Below are 21477 nucleotides of genomic sequence, written 5' to 3' on the forward strand. Positions count from 1 at the left end.
TTTAATGATTTTTTCATTGGCAAGATTAGCAAACTTGACATGCCAGCATGCCAGCATGACATGCCAGCAACAAACGCTGAGACTACACATTCAAGTATATCTGATCAAATGATGAAAGACAATAATTGTCATTTTGAATTCCGTAAAGTGAATAGAAGAGGTGAAAAAAGTATTGTTGTCTATCAACAATGATAAGCCAACTTGGATGGAAAATTACTGAGGATAATAGCTACTCATATTTGCCATATCTTTAAGCCTACTAGAAAGTGTGAGCCCTCAGTCATGGAGGGAACCAAAAGTCATTCCGCTACCTAAGAATAGTAAAAACCCCTTTACTGGCTCAAATAGCTGACCAATCAGCCTGTTACCAACCCTTAGTAAAGTTTTTGGAAAAAAGAGTCTTTGACCAGATACAATGCTATTTTACAGTAAACAAATTAACAAATTGGTATTAGAGTAGGGGCCTGAGGGCACACACTTAGTGTGTTGTGAATCTGTTATGAATGTATTGTAACATTTAAAATTGTATTGCCGGACCCCAGGAAGATTGCCTTGGCAGCAGGAAATGGGGATTAAAAATAAATAGAAAAACAAATCGCTGACAGAGGTGATTCCAACATGTATTGGCTCAGGGGTGTAAATGCTTATGTAAATTAGACAATTATGTATTTCATTTTCATTAAATTAGCAAATATTTCAAAAAGCATTTTTTCACTTTGCCATGATAGGGTATTGTGTGTAGATGGGTGAGAGAGAAAAAAACTATCTAATCCATTTTGAATTCAGGCTGTAACACAACAAAATGTGGAATAAGTCAAGGGTATGAAAACTTTCTGAAGGCACTGTATATGGAGGTGTAGGTGATGTCATTGTTCAGTTCTGCTTCCACCGTGTGGCACATTTTAATGTTTCAGCATGGCCGTGATCTCATCCCATTCATATGGCCTCAAATTGTAGGTCAGTGTAGTGATAGTACACTGAGTTCCCAAGCAAGGAAAATCAAATGAAATCAAATCAAATCAAATTTATTTATATAGCCCTTCGTACATCAGCTGATATCTCAAAGTGCTGTACAGAAACCCAGCCTAAAACCCCAAACAGCAAACAATGCAGGTGTAAAAGCACGGTGGCTAGGAAAAACTCCCTAGAAAGGCCAAAACCTAGGAAGAAACCTAGAGAGGAACCGGGCTATGTGGGGTGGCCAGTCCTCTTCTGGCTGTGCCGGGTAGAGATTATAACAGAACATGACCAAGATGTTCAAATGTTCATAAATGACCAGCATGGTCGAATAATAATAAGGCAGAACAGTTGAAACTGGAGCAGCAGCATGGCCAGGTGGACTGGGGACAGCAAGGAGTCATCATGTCAGGTAGTCCTGGGACATGGTCCTAGGGCCCAGGCCAGTTGAAACTGGAGCAGCAGCATGGCCAGGTGGACTGGGGACAGCAAGGAGTCATCATGTCAGGTAGTCCTGGGGCATGGTCCTAGGGCTCAGGTCCTCAGAGAGAGAGAAAGAAAGAGAGAAGGAGAGAATTAGAGAACGCACACTTAGATTCACACAGGACACCGAATAGGACAGGAGAAGTACTCCAGATATAACAAACTGACCCTAGCCCCCGACACATAAACTACTGCAGCATAAATACTGGAGGCTGAGACAGGAGGGGTCAGGAGACACTGTGGCCCCATCCGAGGACACCCCGGACAGGGCCAAACAGGAAGGATATAACCCCACCCACTTTGCCAAAGCACAGCCCCCACACCACTAGAGGGATATCTTCAACCACCAACTTACCATCCTGAGACAAGGCCGAGTATAGCCCACAAAGATCTCCGCCACGGTACAACCCAAGGGGGGCGCCAACCCAGACAGGCCGACCACAACAGTGAATCAACCCACCCAGGTGACGCACCCCCCAGGGACGGCACGAGAGAGCCCCAGCAAGCCAGTGACTCAGCCCCGTAACAGGGTTAGAGGCAGAGAATCCCAGTGGAAAGAGGGGAACCGGCCAGGCAGAGACAGCAAGGGCGGTTCGTTGCTCCAGAGCCTTTCCGTTCACCTTCCCACTCCTGGGCCAGACTACACTCAATCATATGACCCACTTAAGAGATGAGTCTTCAGTAAAGACTTAAAGGTTGAGACCGAGTTTGCGTCTCTGACATGGGTAGGCAGACCGTTCCATAAAAATGGAGCTCTATAGAAAACCAAACAAATGTGGATGGAAAGTTACTGAGGATAATAGCGGACAATATTGCCACTTTTATTTGCCATATCTTCAATCTAAGGCTACTAGAAAGTATGTGCCCTCAAGCCTGGAGGGAAGCAAAAGTAAAGCTACCCAAGAATAGTAAAGCCCCATTTACTGGCTCAAATAGCCGACCAATCAGCCTGTTACCAACCCTTAGTAAAGTTTTGGAAAAGATGGTGTTTGACCATCTTTTAATTTTAATGTAAACAAATTGACAACTGTCTTTCAGCACGCTTATAGGGAAGGGCATTCAACAAGCACGACACTTACACAAATGACTGATTATTGGCTGAGAGAAATTGATGATAAAAAGATTTTGGGAGTTGTTTCGTTAGACTTCAGTGAGGCTTTTGACATTATCGATCAAAGTCTGCTGATGGAAAACGTATGTGTTATGGCTTTATAACCCCTGCTATATTGTGGATAAAGACTTACAGTTGAAGTCGGAAGTTAACATATACTTAGGTTGGAGTCATTAAAACTTGTTTTCAACCACTCCACACATTTATAGTTAACAAACTATAGTTTTGGCAAGTCGGTTAGGACATCTACTTTGTGAATGACACAAGTAATTTGTCCAACAATAGTTTACAGACAGATTATTTCACTTATAATTCACTGTATCACAATTCCAGTGGGTCAGAAATGTACATACACAAAGTTGACTGTCCCTTCAAACAGCTTGGAATATTCCAGAATATTATGTCATGGCTTTAGAAGCTTCTGATAGGCTAATTGACATCATTTGAGTCAATTGGAGGTGTACCTGTGGATGTATTTCAAGCCCTACCTTCAAACTCAGTGCCTCTTTGCTTGACATCATGGTGAAATCAAAAGAAATCAGCCAAGACCTCAGAAAAAAATTGTAGACCCACAAGTCTGGTTCATCCTTGGGAGCAATTTCCAAACGCCTGAAGGTACCACATTCATCTGTACAAACAATAGTACACAAGTATAAACACCGTGAGACCATGCAGCCGTCATACCACTCAGGAAGAAGACGCGTTCTGTCTTCTAGAGATTAACGTACTTTGGTGCGAAAAGTGCAAATCAATCCCAGAACAACAGCAAAGGACCTTGTGCCATTAAACCCCTACAACTCATCCAGAACACCGCAGTCCGTCTGGTGTTCAACCTTCCCAAGTTCTCTCACGTCACCCCGCTCCTCCGCTCTCTCCACTGGCTTCCAGTTGAAGCTCGCATCCGCTACAAGACCATGGTGCTTGCCTACGGAGCTGTGAGGGGAACGGCACCTCAGTACCTCCAGGCTCTGATCAGGCCCTACACCCAAACAAGGGCACTGCGTTCATCCACCTCTGGCCTGCTCGCCTCCCTACCACTGAGGAAGTACAGTTCCCGCTCAGCCCAGTCAAAACTGTTCGCTGCTCTGGCCCCCAATGGTGGAACAAACTCCTCACGACGCCAGGACAGCGGAGTCAATCACCACCTTCCGGAGACACCTGAAACCCCACCTCTTTAAGGAATACCTAGGATAGGATAAGTAATCCTTCTCACCCCCCTAAAAGATTTAGATGCACTATTGTAAAGTGGCTGTTCCACTGGATGTCATAAGGTGAATGCACCAATTTGTAAGTCGCTCTGGATAAGAGCGTCTGCTAAATTACTTAAATGTAAATGTAATGTGGATATATTGAAGCAACATCTCAAGACATCAGTCAGGAAGTTAAAGCTTGGTCGCAAATGGGTCTTCCAAATGGACAATGACCCCAAGCATACTTCCAAAGTTGTGTCAAAATGGCTTAAGGACAACAAAGTCAAGGTATTGTAGTGGCCATCACAAAGCCCTGACCTCAATCCTATAGAAAAATTGTAGGAAGAACTGAAAAAGAGTGTGTGAGCAAGGAGGCCTACAAACCTGACACAGTTACACCAGCTCTGTCAGAAAGAATGGGCCAAAATTTACCCAACGTATTGTGGGAAGCTTGTGGAAGGCTACCCGAAACGTTTGACCCAAGTTAAACAATTTAAAGGCAATGCTACTAAATACTAATTGAGTGTATGTAAACATCTGACCCACTGAGAATGTGATGAAAGAAATAAAAGCTGAAAGAAATAATTCTCTCAGCTATTATTCTGACATTTCACATTCTTAAAATAAAGTGGTGATCCTAACTGACCAAAGACAGGGGATTTTTACTAGGATTTAATGTCAGGAATTGTAATAACCTGAGTTTAAATGTATTTGGCTAAGGTGTATGTAAACTTCCGACTTCAACTGTACCTGTCTAACAGAACACTGAGGGTGTTCTTTAATGGAAGCCTCTCCAACATAGAATCAGGAATTCCCCAGAGCACCTGTCTAGGCACCTTACTTTTTTCAATTTTTACTAATGACATTCCACAGGCCTTGAGTAAAGCCATTGTGTCTGTATGCGGATAACTCAACACTACACATCAGATACTACAGGGAGTGAAATCACTGCAACACTTAACAAAGAGCTGCAGTTAGTTTCAACAAAATATTGTAACCTCAACTAAATATTGTAGTAAATAACATGGAAATTGAGCAAGTTGAGTTGACTAAACTGCTTGGAGTAACCCTGAATTGTAAACTGTCATGGACAAAACATGTTGATACAACAGTAGCTAAGATGGGGAGAAGTACAGTATGTCCATAATAAAGAGCTGCTCTGCCTTTTTAACAACACTATCAACAAGGTAGTTACTACAGGCTCTAGTTTTGTCGCACCTGGTCTACTGTTCAGTCTTGTGCTCAGGTGCCACAAAGAGAGACCTCCGAAAATTACAACTGGCTCAGAACAGGGCAGCACGGCTGGTCCTTAAATGTACATGGAGAGTTAACATTAATAATATGCACGTAAATCTCCCATGGCTCAAAGTGGAGGAGAGATTGACTTTATCACTACTTGTTTTTGTAAGAAGTGTTGACATGCTGAATCCACCAAGGTGTCTGCTAAACTACTAGCACACAGCTCGGACACCCATGCATACCCCACAATGCCCAAGTAAAGAGCAGACTATGAGAGGTGCACAGTACTACATAGAGCCATGGCTACATGGAACTCTATTCCACATCAGGTAACTAATGCAAGCAGTAGAATCAGATAAAAAAATGGATTAAAATACACCTTATGGAACAGCAGGGACTTTGAAGAGACACACTCTACACACGTACACATAGATGTTGTATTGTAAATATGTGATAGTGGAATAGTGGCCTGAGGGAACACACTAAATGTATTGGATAAAGTGAAATGTAATGTCATGTAATATTTTTTTTTAATGTATAACTTCCTTAATGTTGCTGGACCTCAGGAAGAGTAGCTACTAGGGAATACTTAATACATACAAATACTCACATCTTTGTGGCGCAGAGGTTTAATACACTGCATCTCAGTGCTAGAGGTGTCACGTACAAATGGCCCAGCGTCTGGGTTGGGATTTGGCCGGGGTAGGCCGTCATTGTAAATAAGAATTTGTTTTTAACAAACTTGCCTAGTTATTTAAAAAATATTCTAATGTCCTCATTTATTTCACTATCTTGAGTATATCTCCCACATTGAGATACCGTTACAGTGACAATGTCCATTATATAAATGCATTGTAAGAATGTAGTTGATTTACATTGTGCATAGTGTAAATTGTATCAATGATAGCTCGATTTTCCCGCTTGCAACATGTAAACAACAGTGTTTACTGTTTTCACCCCCCCCCCCCCGCCCCCCGCTTCTTGTCTTCTGACGTACTACACAAGGGACCGCCCCTCCCCTGTCTCTCAGTCACGCAGCAGCTACGTGTGAGTGTAAAAAATAGAAACTTCCAAGATGGCCGAGTCCGTAGGTTCCATGCATTTCTCAGCTAATGGCAAAACAAATCCCCCAAACCCCTTGGTACCCAAAATACCGCCAGAGAGTCGACTACAGTCTTCAAATGATGTCTACCCTCCACCGCCAAAGAAAGTCCGAATCGAGGAGAAGAGTTTGAAACACAATAAATTGAACGGGGACTTAGTGTGTGCAGGGGAAAAACACAACGGGAAGCAGAGTTATGGAAGCCCAGCGAAATGGAGTTTCGGCCCGGCCAAGCCGAGCAACTCCACCGCGCCAGCTCTCACACGAAAGATCTTCAAGATCAGCAACTTTCTCGCCTCTCCTGCGAAAGTGAAGAAACCGAATGAGAAACGCCACAAGGAAAAGGAGAAGAGCGCTAAAACGCAGAGTTCACTCATGGAGAAAGTGAACCCTGAGAGTTGCCATACAAAGACGGAGAACGGTGATACAGCGTGTGGTAGGGTCAACATTGTCAGTCTTTTGAATCACAGATGGAATGTAAAAAGTCATGAAAACTAGGTTTGAAATAACTAAAGCCAGCTGATAGGATTAGTTAAGCAGTGCTACTGTACAGTAGGCCTACATAATGCTACTAGGCCCAGTAGATTATTATACCACTGATTGACAGAAAGGCCTACAGTTGAGATTAAGTTTAATTAAATGTTGATGGTTCAGAATCAATGTGTTTGTTACTTAAACTGTATTCAATTTCTGTATTTTAGACCACACTGGCAAAGATGAGAGAGAGAAGAAAAAGGAGAGTGATAAAGAGAGGGACAGGGAGAAGAAGAACCACCAAGTTATGGTTTCGAATGAGAGGGAGAATGGAGAGGTGAAATCTCCCCTGAACGGTATGGATTAAAAATAAATATAAAAATAAATAATGGTGAAGTCATGGCGATTCAATGCCAAGTTGGCAGGTGTTCACACTATTTTAGCTTCCCTCATAATAAATTGAGTCAAAAGCTGTGAAGTAGGTAGGTCATGCACACATCTTATTTACACCTGTTGGTTTACACTGTCTTCTCTTCCTTGCAGAATCAACAGAGAAGCCTAAAGTAAACTCGGAGGACGAGCTCCTCTTGAAAAAGCTAAAGAAAAAGAAGAAAAAGAAGCACAAAGACTGCGAGAGGGAAAGACGCAGCCGTCCCAAGATGTACCACCGCTCCAGTCAGACGGTGTGTTCTGGTATGTCTGTGGACCTGCCGGACCTGCTCAACACACCAGACAGGAGTAACTACAACACCAATAACAGTTTCTTCCACACCTTCCCAAGTCCCCATCAGGATCCTTCCAGCACCACCACTACTACCTCCGTGTCCACCTCCACTACCTCCATGGTCAGGGAGAGGTTGGGCTACGGCTCCCCCCTCCACAGTGCCCAGTCCCAGGGCATGTCAGGGCTGGAGTTTGGCCGTCTGATCCACGTGGAGCAGCAGGCCAACGGAGGAGCCTCGGTGGCCCACGCCTACTGCCAGCAGCTGGCTTGTCTCTCCCCGGCCGAGATGCAGCGCTTCGCCCAGGAATTTGTCACCCTGTCATTCAGCGAGGACCAAGCTGAAGCGGCCCACTACGTCATGGGCATCATCCATGGAGCAGCCTCCTACCTACCAGACTTTCTGGACTACTTCTCCTACAAGTTCCCCAACGCGCCGGTCAAGATGGAGGTGCTGGGGAAGAAGGATATAGAGACAACCACCATGGCCAACTTCCACACTCAGGTCAGTGGATGGATGAGAATGCTTTATAATCATCCTAAAGAATCACCACCTCAGTACCAGCCACTTATACACACTGGTGCTGATGTATATGTGTGACTTTGAAGTGCATGACTCTTCCCTAGGTTCTACTAATGTAAATCATTGACTCTTCACTAGGCTCTGCTAGTGTGACACCTTGACTTAAGTAGGTTTTGCTAGTGTGACGACTTGACTCTTCAGTAGGTTCTGATAGTGACTCCTTCACTCTTCTCAATGTGTTTTAGTTTACTTTCAGAATCTCCATATATATTTCCCCTCGACCAGGGACTCTTAGTCCTGTATCCTAGCAACCCTGTTTCCTTCCTCCATGCAGATAGTTTGACAGGTCTACTGCTCTCTATGTGAGACACCACATGGTTGAGCATTCAGCGATGCTGAAGATGAAAGGCTATCACTTACTACTTAATGTGATTCTATCATGTGAACAAACATTGCAGCGTGTTAAAGGATTATTAGTGGGCTTCGGTTGCCATTAGCTATGTGAATTGGGGCATAAGACAGACACTTGCTACTGCTCGATGTTGCTGGTATGAATTAATTATTTATTCAAAACATTTTCTCAATATTAATGTATGGCTAGATGAATTCCCTTGATCAATTACATGACTACTCACTGTGTGAGTGGGATAAAAAGTAGCAAATCTGAATGACCACAGATGGTTGAGTTCCTCACGTTTTAACCTTACGAGGTCATTCCCTCCAAGTTCCAGTTTTACAATTAAGAATAAACACACGGCAGCAGTTTGTTTTGTTACAGAGCTTGCACAGGTTTCAGAGTTGTCTCTACTAGCAGACACTATCACACGTCTGCATGAGATGTACACCGGGTTAGGTAACAAAGCTTTTATCATTACAGTGGCATGTACCAACTCAGTGATATCTGGCAGAGAAGCATGAGTTAAATTGGGCTTTAAAAAGTACAGTTGTAAATGTAATCTCCAAAATAAAGCCTGAGTAATAGTGGTTGGATGACTGTGGAACTGGGCTTACACATGACAAACAAGAACACAATCAAATTGCGCATTTGAGGTGTTTTCCTGTTTGTATTTGCATGCGGCGTCAGGCCTCCTGAGGTAAGGCTGGTGAGAGGTTAAAGATTGTTGATATGTGAGGTCAGTGGAGATTTGTAAACCGAATGGTGAGAGGGCAGTGTTTAATAACATTCTAGAATCTAAGCCCTGTCTAAACCGGGGGGGGGGGGTTCTAAGCTAACATATGGAATTGTTTTAAGATTGTGATACCAACGATTGTTTTGCTATTTGATTTAGAATTTTAAGACCCCTTTAATGTATATATAAAAAAACAATTCATGAAACATTGAATTTGGTATTATTGTGATTAGCCAATAGAAACTCATTGAATGGCGGATTTACTATATGGAACAACCGATAGTCCCCCAAAAAATAAAAAGGAAGTTTATTCTTTAGTGTCTGTCCTATATCTGAGAGAAATTAAGATCAGGAAACAATTTGTATTTGTACATGTATTTATCCCCTTATTTTTTAGGCACTAAACTATCTCCATACTGGTATGGTACCAGGAGCCTTCAGTTGAATCTTGTGCAAAACAGAGAGCACCATCCTATTCATGAGTCTCATCTTTCAATAGTGTTTTCATAATAGTTTGTAGGCCAACCCGTTCGAACGCTACAGACGTTTTCGGGATGTCTCATGATCTGACAAACACTACTCCAGCTCTGCCACCTTTCACTGCAGATACAGAAGGTCGATATCGGCGAATGTGATGGATTGAGACACAGCCTATGCAAAAACAAAACTGATATTTCTAGCTTAAACAGATGTATTTTGATGGGGATCTCTTTTTATGTTAATTAGATTCCTGTGGGGGCACACATTTTAGTCTAAGGGTTTTAAAGTACCCTCCAGAGGAAGTTCCTGCTGCTATTTCAATGTCATTTCCTGTCCTAGCGAGTTTAGATTTCACCTCCGAAGAATGACTAAGGCTACTTGTACTTATTCACAAATTGGGTGTGGGAATTTCCACGTAGTTGATAAACAACATATAGGCAGTAGCTGTGCGTGGGTAAAATCACTGGGGAAGCCAAGCCCCCCGACCCATAACCATATTACAACCTACAGTTGCAAGAAAAAGTTTGAACCCTTTGGAATTACCTGGATTTCTGCATTGATTACTCATAAAATGTGGTCTGATCTTCATCCAAGTCACAATAATAGACAAACACAATCTGACTAAACTAATGACACACATTCTTATTGAAGACATTGAGTAATCATTCACAGTGCAGGCTAGAAAAAGTGAACCCTTGAATTTAGTAACTTGTAGATCTTCCTTTAATAACAACCTCCACGAAATGTTTCCTGAAATGTTTCCTGTAGCTGCTTATAGGACTTGCACAAAGTTGAGGAGGAATTTTGAATCATTCCTACTAGTGATGCACCGATATGAAAATTTTTGGACGATACAGATATCCGATAATCCAATAACGATATTTAAAATTTTTGCGCCCTTTCAAGCATTCTAGTACAGTTAAATAGTTGACACACACGGATGCAGCGGTCTAAGGCACTTAGATTCCAGGCTGTATCACATCCGGACGTGATTGGGAGTCACATAGGGCGGCATACAATTGGCCCAGCATCGTCCAGGTTTGGCTGGGGTAGGCTGTCATTGTAAATAAGAATTTGTTCTTAACTGACTTGCCTAGTTAAATGAAGGTTACACACACTATAGATATATAGCTAGGTGTCATCTAAAATAACCCTCATTTATTATTTCATTAATGGTGGTGGGACCCATCTATGTGACGCTAGCCACAATAAGGATTAGCCACAATAGTGGACTTTGAGGTTAGCCTTTAAATTAAAAGTGTCATTGACAGTGATGCAAATGAATAGAAATAGTAGAATTATGCCATAATTGAATAGATCATGCTAAACGAGATTGGAATGTTATATAAACTCAACAAAAGACAATCATTTGTTAATTTGACAATTTGTTGAAATCACACAATCTATTATACTTTAGAATTGCATTGTGGGGCATACTTATTTCACTGTACTTTTTACCTATGGATTGTGGATCAATGACATGGGGTATCAGTCTACTCAGTGACACCCAGAGAACATTAGCATCATAGCTCTTATTGTGGGACCCTGAAAAAACTTTGAGTTGAAACACATTTATTGTCAACTTGTTCTGTTGAACACTATTCCAGAGGAAAAACAATACTGCGTGGATTTTTTAAAGTCTGATAACTCTGAGGATGACGTTGGGAAAAAATAACTTGGGTATTGAGTAGACTGTTACCCCATTTCATTGATCCCCAATCCTTAGGTAAAGCTGTACAGTGCAATATGAATGTCAATACACACAATAGGCTGACTGGGGAGGTGATTTCACACAGTCACAGTTCCGCGATAAGAGCTACAACACTAATATTTGCGTGAACTCTTCACAGTTGTGTTCTGATGGTGTCACCGAGTAGACTGATACCCAATTTTATTGCTTCACATTCCTACCTTGTTTAACGTTATCTCGTATAAATATGGCATGATTCCACTAATTGTAACCTTCTGCATCACTTTCAAAGAGGTACTTGTATTTTGAAAGGCAGAGTGCAAATTGCGCTATTATGCCTAATTCTTCTTCTGGTTAGCTTCACAACACATGACCTGGTCAGGTCGAGCCTCACTAGCCAGATGAAGCTAGCTGGCTGCTTATAACGTTCGCTCTGGGCTACAAAGATAAGTAGCTGGCTAGCTATTAATTTTCATGAACTAAAGTAAAATTTCAATAGGCGAACAACAAGTGGATACCTAGCTAATATTTACTCACAAGGATTCCTATGTCATTGCTAAGAATAGTGAAAATGACTGCAGGTTCTACTGGTTGTTGTTTTTAGGCTGGTTGTATTGGTGCTAGCTAGGTACCAAGCTAAATAAAGCTAGCTACCCCAGAAGTTGCGGTCGAATAAATTATGCTTTATTACCAACAAGGTATTGTAAACACATCGTTCGTGGCCGGTGTTTGCTTGTTTGCAGACTTTTTTGTACAGCTTTTACAGTGCTACTGATAGTAGTGGTCGCGCCTGGCTTGCACATGCAAATTCAGAACACACAATCTGTGTTATTTGACGTGTCAAATTAAAAGCTTATTTAACGCGTCAAATAGTGCGAGTGTAGCATTTGGCTACACTCGCATTAACATCTGCTAACCATGTGTATGTGACAAATAAAATTGTATTTATTGTCAAATAGTGTTATTTGTCATATCTTTTTTGACACGCAAAGACCCAAAGGGGACCCATAGTATGTCGTGAAGCTAATAGCGGTGGCGCTATTACTGTGTAACTCCGGTAGGGCAACATCTGAACAATAGTGCACTTGGTAACGTTAGTATGTACCGGTGCTCAACCAGTCGTGAAAACCAACATCACCCACAAATGACTGCTCGCCTTGTTGACTGCTCGATCCACATAGCAAACATTGTGGGCTAGGTTAGGAATGCTGTGTTTTACGTGATGTCATTACGTCACCTACGTTATATAGGTATGCACGTCAGCTTTGACATTGGTTTTTCACATCAGCGTTAAACTAGACATTGTGCCGATATCAATGTTGGCATTTTTATTTAATATCGGCCAATTCCGATATGTTCACTGATATATTGTGCGTCCCTAATTCCTACCCTCAAATCTGTTTCAGTTCATCAATATTTCTGGGTTGTCTTTATTGCACAGCCCTCTTCAGGTCACGCCACAGCATTTCAATTGGTTTAAGGTCAGGACTCTGACTTGGCCATTCCAAAACACACATTTTCTTCCTTTTCAGCCATTCTTTAGTTGATTTACTTTTGTGCTTTGGGTCATTGTGTTGTTGCATCACCCAACCTCTCTTAAGCTTGAAGTCATATATTGCTCCTCTGACATTCTCCTATAAAATGTCTTGATACACTTTTGAATTCATTGTTCCCTCAATAATCGCAAGGGGTCCAGGCCCTGAGGCAGCAAAGGCAGCCCCAAACCATGATGCTCCCTCCACCATGCTTCACAGTTGGGATGAGGTGTTGGTGTGCAGTGCCCTTTTTCCTCCACACATAGTGTTGTGGCTTTTTCCCAAAAAGTTCATTTTTTTTTCTCATCTGTCCACAGCACATTTTCCCAGAAGTGATGTGAAACATCTAGGTGGTCGGTCTTGGGCAAACCTGAGACGTGCTGCAATGTTTTTTTTTTTTTTAGACAGCAGTGGTTTCCTTTGTTGTGGCCTTTCATGAACACCGTTGTTGTTCAGTGTTTTTCTGATAGTGGACACATGAACACAGATTTCCATTGTTTGTAGAGTTTTCTGAAAGTTTGGTTATTTCTCACCTCTTTCATGATTGCCCTTTTTTGCTCTTGGAGTGATCTTTGCAGGAGACCCACTCCTAGGGAGAGTAGCAACAGTCCTAAATCTTTTCCATTTGTAGACAATTTGTCTTACCGTGGATTGATGAACACCAAGGTCTTTAGCAATGCTTTTGTTACTCTTTTCAGCTTCGTGCATCTCTATAATGCGTCTTCTAAGGCTCTGTGAAAGTTGTTGGGATCGAGGCATGGTTCACACTAACCAATCTTGCTGGCGAAGAACAGATTTGTCAGTAACCAGGCTTTGTGTGCCTTTATTTAAAGGGAAGGGCACCTGTGCAACCCACACCTCCAATCTCATCTTAATTGAAACACCTGACTCCAAATAGCAGGCAGGCAGGCAGGCAGGCAGGCAGGCAGGCAGGCAGGCAGGCAGGCAGGCAGGCAGGCAGGCAGGCAGGCAGGCAGGCAGGCAGGCAGGCAGGCAGGCAGGCAGGCAGGCAGGCAGGCAGGCAGGCAGGCAGGCAGGCAGGCAGGCAGGCAGGCAGGCAGGCAGGCAGGCAGGCAGGCAGGCAGGCAGGCAGGCAGGCAGGCAGGCAGGCAGGCAGGCAGGCAGGCAGGCAGGCAGGCAGGCAGGCAGGCAGGCAGGCAGGCAGGCAGGCAGGCAGGCAGGCAGGCAGGCAGGCAGGCAGGCAGGCAGGCAGGCAGGCAGGCAGGCAGGCAGGCAGGCAGGCAGGCAGGCAGGCAGGCAGGCAGGCAGGCAGGCAGGCAGGCAGGCAGGCAGGCAGGCAGGCAGGCAGGCAGGCAGGCAGGCAGGCAGGCAGGCAGGCAGGCAGGCAGGCAGGCAGGCAGGCAGGCAGGCAGGCAGGCAGGCAGGCAGGCAGGCAGGCAGGCAGGCAGGCAGGCAGGCAGGCAGGCAGGCAGGCAGGCAGGCAGGCAGGCAGGCAGGCAGGCAGGCAGGCAGGCAGGGAGAGATCAATCTCTCTCTATCACTGGAATATCGTTGCTTTAAATCACTGCACACGCAAGCACTGTAAATTGCATCCAAAATAGATGATCCTGTTCAAGATGTCCTAGCCTAACTCTTTCAATGCAGTGTTAGCCTTATACACTGCTCAAAAAAAGGGAACACTAAAATAACACATCCTAGATCTGAATGAATGAAATATTCTTATGAAATACTTTTTTCTTTACATAGTTGAATGTGATGACAACAAAATCGATCAATGGGAATCAAATTGATCAACCCATGGAGGTCTGGATTTGGAGTCACGCTAAAAATTGTGGAAAACCACTCTACAGACTGATCCAACTTTGATGTAATGTCCTTAAAACAAGTCAAAATGAGGCTCAGTGTAGTGTGTGTTGCCTCCACGTGCCTGTATGACCTCCCTACAATGCCTGGGCATGCTCCTGATGAGGTGGCGGATGGTCTCCTGAGGGATCTCCTCCCAGACCTGGACTAAAGCATCCGTTGGTGGATGGGCTGTAAGCACAACCCCCACCTGTGGACGTGGGGCTCTCATACTACCCTCATGGAGTTTGTTTCTGACCGTTTGAGCAGACACATGCACATTTGTGGCCTACTGGAGGTCATTTAGCAGGGCTCTGGCAGTGCTCCTCCTTGCACAAAGGCGGAGGTAGCGGTCCTGCTGCTGGGTTGTTGCCCTCCTACGGCCTCCTCCATGTCTCCTGGTGTACTGGCCTGTCTCCTGGTAGCGCCTCCATGCTCTGGTCACTACGCTGACAGACACAGCAAACCTTCTTGCCACATCTCGCATTGATGTGCCATCCTGGATGAGCTGCACTACCTGAGCCACTTGTGTGGGTTGTAGACTCCGTCTCATGCTACCACTAGAGTGAAAGCACCAACCAGCATTCAAAAGTGACTAAAACATCAGCCAGGAAGTATAGGAACTGAGAAGTGGTCTGTGGTCCCCACCTGCAGAACCACTCCTTTATTGGGGGTGTCTTGCTAAATGCCTATAATTTCCACCTGTTGTCTATTGTCAATCAGTGTTGCTTCCTAAGTGGACAGTTTGATTTCACAGAAGTGTGATTGACTTGGAGTTACATTGTGTTATTTAAGTATTCCCTTTATTTTTTTGAGCAGTGTATTTAGCTAATGAATGATTGGTCAATATGCTTCCAACTTATAGCCTCTGTCTTAAAGGGAAAATACACTCAAACTATCTTTTGGTATTTTTTTTAAATTATTTTATTAGGCCACTGTTGATACAATCCCAAAATATGTTTCATGTCAGCAGCTAAGTTTAAAAATATATATATATTTTGGACATTTATGAAGCAGAATGTCACAAGCTACATAATCATGTTAATGCAAAAATATTCTAACCAGTTTCTCCCGTGTCTCTGCCCCCCCAGGTGAAGCGTACCTACTCCCAGGGGACATACCGTGCTGGGGCCATGCGGCAGGTCAGCCTGGTGGGGGCCGTAGACGAGGAGGTGGGAGACTACTTCCCCGAGTTCATCAACATGCTGGAGGAATCTCCCTTCCTAGAGGTTGGTTTAGAGTGTGTGTCTTTACATAGACAGTGTTTGTGTAATTTCATCAGCACTGTGCTATTATACTTTTGTTTAAACAGAAATAAAATAAATAAATATATACCAGTAAATGAGCTTATGTGTGTGGTCCCAGCGTACCCTGCCCTGGGGCACGTTCTCCAGCCTGCGCCTGCGGAGCCCCACAGAGAGTGACGACGGACCCATCATGTGGGTCAGACCAGGGGAACAGATGATCCCTGTGGCTGACATTCCAAAGTCCCCCTTCAAGAGAAAGAGGTACATTGCTTGGTTTTGTTTGGCATTGTTGTTTGTCCACCATTGTGAGAAGATTGCTGTAGGTCTAAGTTTGCTAGGGACAAGAACCAAGTCATTGCAGCAAGCCACCAACATGAAATAAGACATTCAATTTAATGAAGCAGTCTGTGGTATCCTCATGCCACATCCTATGGCATTTAGTTTTTACTTTAAAAATGCATTTACATTTCCCTCTGTTCCAGGTCGACCAATGAGATCAAGAACCTGCAGTACCTGCCACGGGCCAGCGAGCCCAGGGAGATGCTATTTGAGGACCGGACCAGAGCCCACGCCGACCACATCGGACAGGGCTTCGAGAGACAGACCACCGCCGCCGTGGGGGTGCTCAAGGCCGTGCGCTGCGGAGAGGGGTGGGTACACATCTGGTCTCTGTAGCCCTGACCTTGTGTGTGTGTGTAGGTAGGGAAGGGGGTTGTGTGTGTGTGTGTGTGTGTACACACACCGGAGTTCCTCTTTATGACAGTCTCTCCCTCTCCACTGTCTCTCTCTGTAGTGATGCTCCTGCCAGGGTAACCAAAGACGTGGTGTGTTTCCACGCTGGAGATTTCCCAGAGGTGGTCCAGAGGCTCCAGCTAGACCTGTACGAACCACCCCTCTCACAGGTACGTCTGAGATCAATGGATTCTACATGGATCCTTAGAACAGATTATTAACCAATGATTGTGTGTGAATGGTGGCTTTAACCAACAAAATAATCTCCTCTACTGCCCTTTCCTCTCCTCTCCCTCCCATTCTCCTTTCCTCCCACTACGTAGTGTGTGCAGTGGATAGATGATGCCAAGCTGAACCAGCTAAGGAGAGAGGGCATCCGCTACGCCCGTATCCAACTCTACCACGACGACATCTACTTCATCCCCAGGGGAGTGGTGCACCAGTTCAAGACTGTGTCTGCTGTCTGCAGCCTGGCCTGGCACATCCGCCTCAGACAATACCACCTGGACCAAGAGAGGGAGGAGGAGAGCTGTACTTCTACAAGGGCAACAAGTCAAGTCATAGAGGAGGAGGAAGAAACAGAGGAGAGTGAGGAGGAGTGGGGGAAAGAGCAAGACACTCTTACACAGCCACGGACGCAGGTGAAGACTGAGGAAAAGGAAGAGGGAGGAGAACGGACACCTGTACTGGAGCCGCCACTAGTTTGTAAGGAGGAAGACGACACCGAGGAAGAGAAGGGAGGGGAGAGAGGAGGCTGTACACCTACACTGACATCACCTTTGGTCAAGGAGGAGAGAGTGGAAGGAAACCCACTCACAGAGACACTACTGGAAGTCAAGGAGAGAAAGGAGGTTGACGAGCATCACAAGATAGAAGAGATGGAGAGAAAGGGAGCAAGAGATGTCAGCACATCCACACAGATGGCACCACAAGTGCAGATGGAGGGAGAGAGAGATGGAGAAGATATGGAACTCTCGAAGGCATCACAGCATGCTAGGATAAAGAGAGAGGAGGAAGAAAGACACCACAGGACACCTCCACAAGTCCAGAAAGAAAGAGAGAGGGGAAAGGATGGTAGCACAGCCACACAAACACCACCAGTCAAGAAAGGGAAGGGGAAAGATTTGGAGAAAGATGGAAAAGAGAGGGAGAAAGAGGAGAGGGTGAAAGATAAGGAGAAACTGGAGAGGATGAAAGAGAAGGAGAAAGTAGAGGGGGTGAAGGATAAAGAGAAGGAGAAAGTAAAAGAGGAGCGGGAGAAAGATAAGAAAGAGAGGGTTAAAGATAAGGACAGAGAAAGGGAGAGAGGGAAAGATGGAGAGAAGGTGAAGGGGAAAGATGAGAGTGTGATGGAAAGCACCACACAAACACAGACATCTCCACCCATTAGGAAAAAGGAGGATGAGGAGAGGAAACACACACATCCATCTCAACATGCCCAGAAGGAGGAGAAGGGAATGAGAGAGGCAGACACAGCCTCAAAGACACAACCTCAAATCAAAAAGGAACGAGACCGGGACAGAGGTGGTAGTAGTACACAGACACAGTCTCACACACGACGAGAGAGAGAGGAGGGCAGAGAGAGCAGCACACATGGGCATAAACCCTCACATGGAAAGAAGGAGAGAAATGGTTACAGGGAGGGGAAAGAGGGTAACTCATCCATACACACTTCACACACCAAGCCAGGGAGAGAGGAGGATGGAAAGGCTGTCACTTCCAGAAACACACCGTCTCATGTGAAGAAGGAGGGGAAGAGGGATAGAGGGGTCAACCATAAGGAGGAAAGGAAGAAACCGCCCCCTGCCCCTAGCTGCCCCCCCTCAGACCACAAACCCCCACGGACGCTTGTAACCTTTGACCTCTTTAAGCCTATGGAGGCATTTCAAGCCCCGCCCCTCTCCCTGACAGACAAGTCTCACCACCACAGTGACTGTCGAGGTGCTCTCTCCAAGTCCGAGAGCCGGACGCTAGCACCCTCTAAAGGACCAAAAGTAAAGGACACAACACAGACCAAACCTACAGTTCCTTTCCAGGACACACGGCCGCAGCACTCCCTAAAACACCCCATGAAACCACACACCACACACGCACAGCAGAAAGCCTTTTTATTATGAATGTGTAGTTTTCTCTCTCTTACTTAGTCTGCTCTCAGATCTGTTGCTGCTTCAGCCATACTATCATTGTCATGCCATAGTACATATACAGAGGAGTTGAATTGGCTAAAGCACATACAGATCTGGGACCTAACCCTGTTTTGAAAACTTTGAAAATCCTTTTCTTTCCTCCATTCCTTGAAGTAATCACTGATCTAACACAGTTGGGTAGGTAAACGCAAATGTTCCACTACGTAGCTAATACCAATAGTCATGTCAGCATCAGATCTGAGGACGGATGCATTTCATAGCATCCGAAGAGGGCTAAAGTAAGAATTTACGCTAAGTAGCTCACTTTACGTTTGTTAGTGAATGTACGTAGTAGGTTCTTTATATGAAAACCGTTGTGACCTGTGCACTACTTAGCTACACTATTCTCTTAAAGCACCTACTCTAGGTACTATACAACTCGGTCCCAAAACAGCCCCTTGGTTCCTTTGTCTTCTCCTAGCCTTTCCTACTTTGAAGTTTGCAGATCTGACAGGACCAGATTGGTGTACTTTGGCAATATGGTTCCCCATCTAGACAGAATTTCCTTAGTCTACACTAGACTATACAGAAGTGGGTAGTAGGGGATAGGTGTCTATTTTAAATAGAGAACTAGTCTGCCTGTATGCTATGGGGAGCTTCTACCACGTTCCTTATACCTATCCAGGCACTTCAGTTCTGCCAACACAGAAGGGCTCAGAGCTAGGGGTTGTTTTTGGACCAGGCTTACATGTATGATTCAATACAGGGCTGTAAATGATACGTACCGAATCTGTACAGTATGGATGTACTAGTACTGATGTGAGAAAATGTATACAGAAATGCATATATTTTTTGTAAGACAAGTTTTATTTTCCATAGAACTTATTTATCATTTTATGTATTTTTTTGTTCAGATGTATGTGAGAAACTCTTGTAAATACCTTTTATTCCTAAAATTAAGACTTGGTAGTGTGATTTATACTTTGACCAGAACCTCTCAATAAAAGGTTCCTAATATTACAATGGCCTCTTGTTCATTGTGCACATTCTCATCTGACCAAGTTGAAAACTGAATTGACCCCAGCTCTGATCACACACACTCACTGAATCCACCAATCATCAGTAGTGTAGTTTGATTTTTAATGCACATGTCTGTTAAAGGGCAATTCCACCACTTTTCAACATCTCCAGCATCAACATATGCAAAAACGTTGCATTTCTATGTTTTGTTGGAAAAAAAGATGAAGTTGAAAAGTTATGAGTTTTTTTGGTGATTTGGGTAGCAAGAAAATACACTCGCTTGGGCTAGAAACTCGATCCTACCCTGTGTTGTCACAGAGAATCATTTTTCCCCCTTATCTTTTTAACCACATACCATAGAAATGTGCTGTTTTCACATATGTGGACACTGGTTTGATGCTGTAGATTATGAATATGTGGTTGAAAAGTGGCAGAATTGCCCTTTAACCTTGTAAACCAACCGTAAATCTCGCTCGCTTACATTCTGTTTCGCTACGCGGATGGCGCCGCAGTAAAAAGTCTAGCGAAAAGAAAGTTAGACGCACAAATATCATACCCCTGCAAAATGCTAACCTTACTGTCATGGTGAGAGGTTAGCATGCCTTGGAGGTATATTTGTGGGTCTTAACTTTTATCATTATTCACGATTGATTCAGGACTGTCTGTAATCATGGCAGAATCGACATGAATAGGAACATATTCTATTCATATTTACAATAAAAGGGACTCCAAAATGACAATATTTACCATTAATTTCTATTGGGCACAAAATTATCTAAAACAAACAGCAAATGCATCCAACAAATTTGTAGAGTCACAAGCTTGATGTAATCATTGCGTGCTAGGACTATGGGACAAAATACTATACTTTGACTACATATAAGTGAATTTTGTCCCAATACTTTTGGTCCCCTAAAATGGGGGGACTATGTACAAAAAGTGCTGGAATTTCTAAACGGTTGACCCAATGTGAAAATTCTCTCTGGTTAAAGTGGACAGTCTGCACTTTAATATCGTAGTCATTGTATCATTTAAAATCCAAAGTGCTGGAGTACAGAGCCAAAACAACAACAAATTGTGTCACTGTCCCAAAACTTTTGGAGCTCACCGTACATTTAAAGTGAAACTCCCAACACATAACATGGGCCCAACAGACAAAGCAATGGCCGGGAACATCCAAGATCCCCTTCAGTGTCTGCAGGTCTGATGGAACCTGATAGGTGTAAGGCTGCCGACAATGGGATTTTGTGTCTGAGAATTTCGGATGCTTTTTCAATGGGAGTCATCTGTTCAAATCAAATCAAATTTATTTATATAGCCCTTCGTACATCAGCTGATATCTCAAAGTGCTGTACAGAAACCCAGCCTAAAACCCCAAACAGCAAGCAATGCAGGTGTAGAAGCACGGTGGCTAGGAAAAACTCCCTAGAAAGGCCAAAACCTAGAGAGGAACCAGGCTATGTGGGGTGGCCAGTCCTCTTCTGGCTGTGCCGGGTGGAGATTATAACAGAACATGGCCAAGATGTTCATAAATGACCAGCATGGTCGAATAATAACAAGGCGGAACAGTTGAAACTGGAGCAGCAGCACAGTCAGGTAGACTGGGGACAGCAAGGAGTCATGTCAGGTCGTCCTGGGGCACGGTCCTTGGGCTCAGGTCCTCCGAGAGAGAGAAAGAAAGAGAGAATTAGAGAGAGCATATGTGGGGTGGCCAGTCCTCTTCTGGCTGTGCCGGGTGGAGATTATAACAGAACATGGCCAAGATGTTCAAATGTTCATAAATGACCAGCATGGTCAAATAATAGTAAGGCAGAACAGTTGAAACTGGAGCAGCAGCATGGCCAGGTGGACTGGGGACAGCAAGGAGTCATCATGTCAGGTAGTCCTGGGGCATGGTCCGAGGGCTCAGGTCCT

At 44.3% G+C, this 21477-nt stretch overlaps 2 protein-coding genes across 4 annotated transcripts in view; one reads left to right on the forward strand and one right to left on the reverse strand.

The window, feature by feature from the left end:
* Positions 1-1012: 1012 nt before the first annotated feature.
* The window catches only part of LOC118395732 (transmembrane protein 60-like), a 29177-nt gene continuing 8712 nt past the window's right edge, over positions 1013-21477 (reverse strand). The window contains exons 2-3 of one of the 2 annotated variants that reach the window (XR_008066484.1): positions 21005-21475; positions 1013-1172 (exon numbers count right to left, since the gene is read on the reverse strand). The gene's annotated coding sequence lies outside the window, so the exon portion shown is untranslated. Of the gene's footprint in view, positions 1173-19553; positions 21476-21477 lie in introns of those variants that run through there. The other variant, XR_004828034.2, reaches the window with a different exon arrangement.
* LOC118395731 (lysine-specific demethylase RSBN1L-like) lies at positions 5915-19566 on the forward strand. 2 transcript variants are annotated; one of them, XM_035789595.2, is made up of 8 exons: positions 5915-6518; positions 6784-6912; positions 7100-7782; positions 15530-15667; positions 15804-15946; positions 16168-16335; positions 16479-16587; positions 16741-19566. In XM_035789595.2, exons 1-8 carry the CDS (start codon positions 6056-6058, stop codon positions 18532-18534), a joined length of 3627 nt encoding a protein of 1208 aa, XP_035645488.1. In that variant the 5' UTR covers positions 5915-6055; the 3' UTR covers positions 18535-19566. The 2 variants fall into 2 exon arrangements, with proteins under 2 accessions (XP_035645488.1, XP_035645489.1); XM_035789596.2 differs by having other exon boundaries at positions 6017-6503.

This window comes from Oncorhynchus keta, chromosome 17 (assembly GCF_023373465.1).
Source record: "Oncorhynchus keta strain PuntledgeMale-10-30-2019 chromosome 17, Oket_V2, whole genome shotgun sequence".
Lineage (NCBI taxonomy): Eukaryota > Metazoa > Chordata > Actinopteri > Salmoniformes > Salmonidae > Oncorhynchus > Oncorhynchus keta.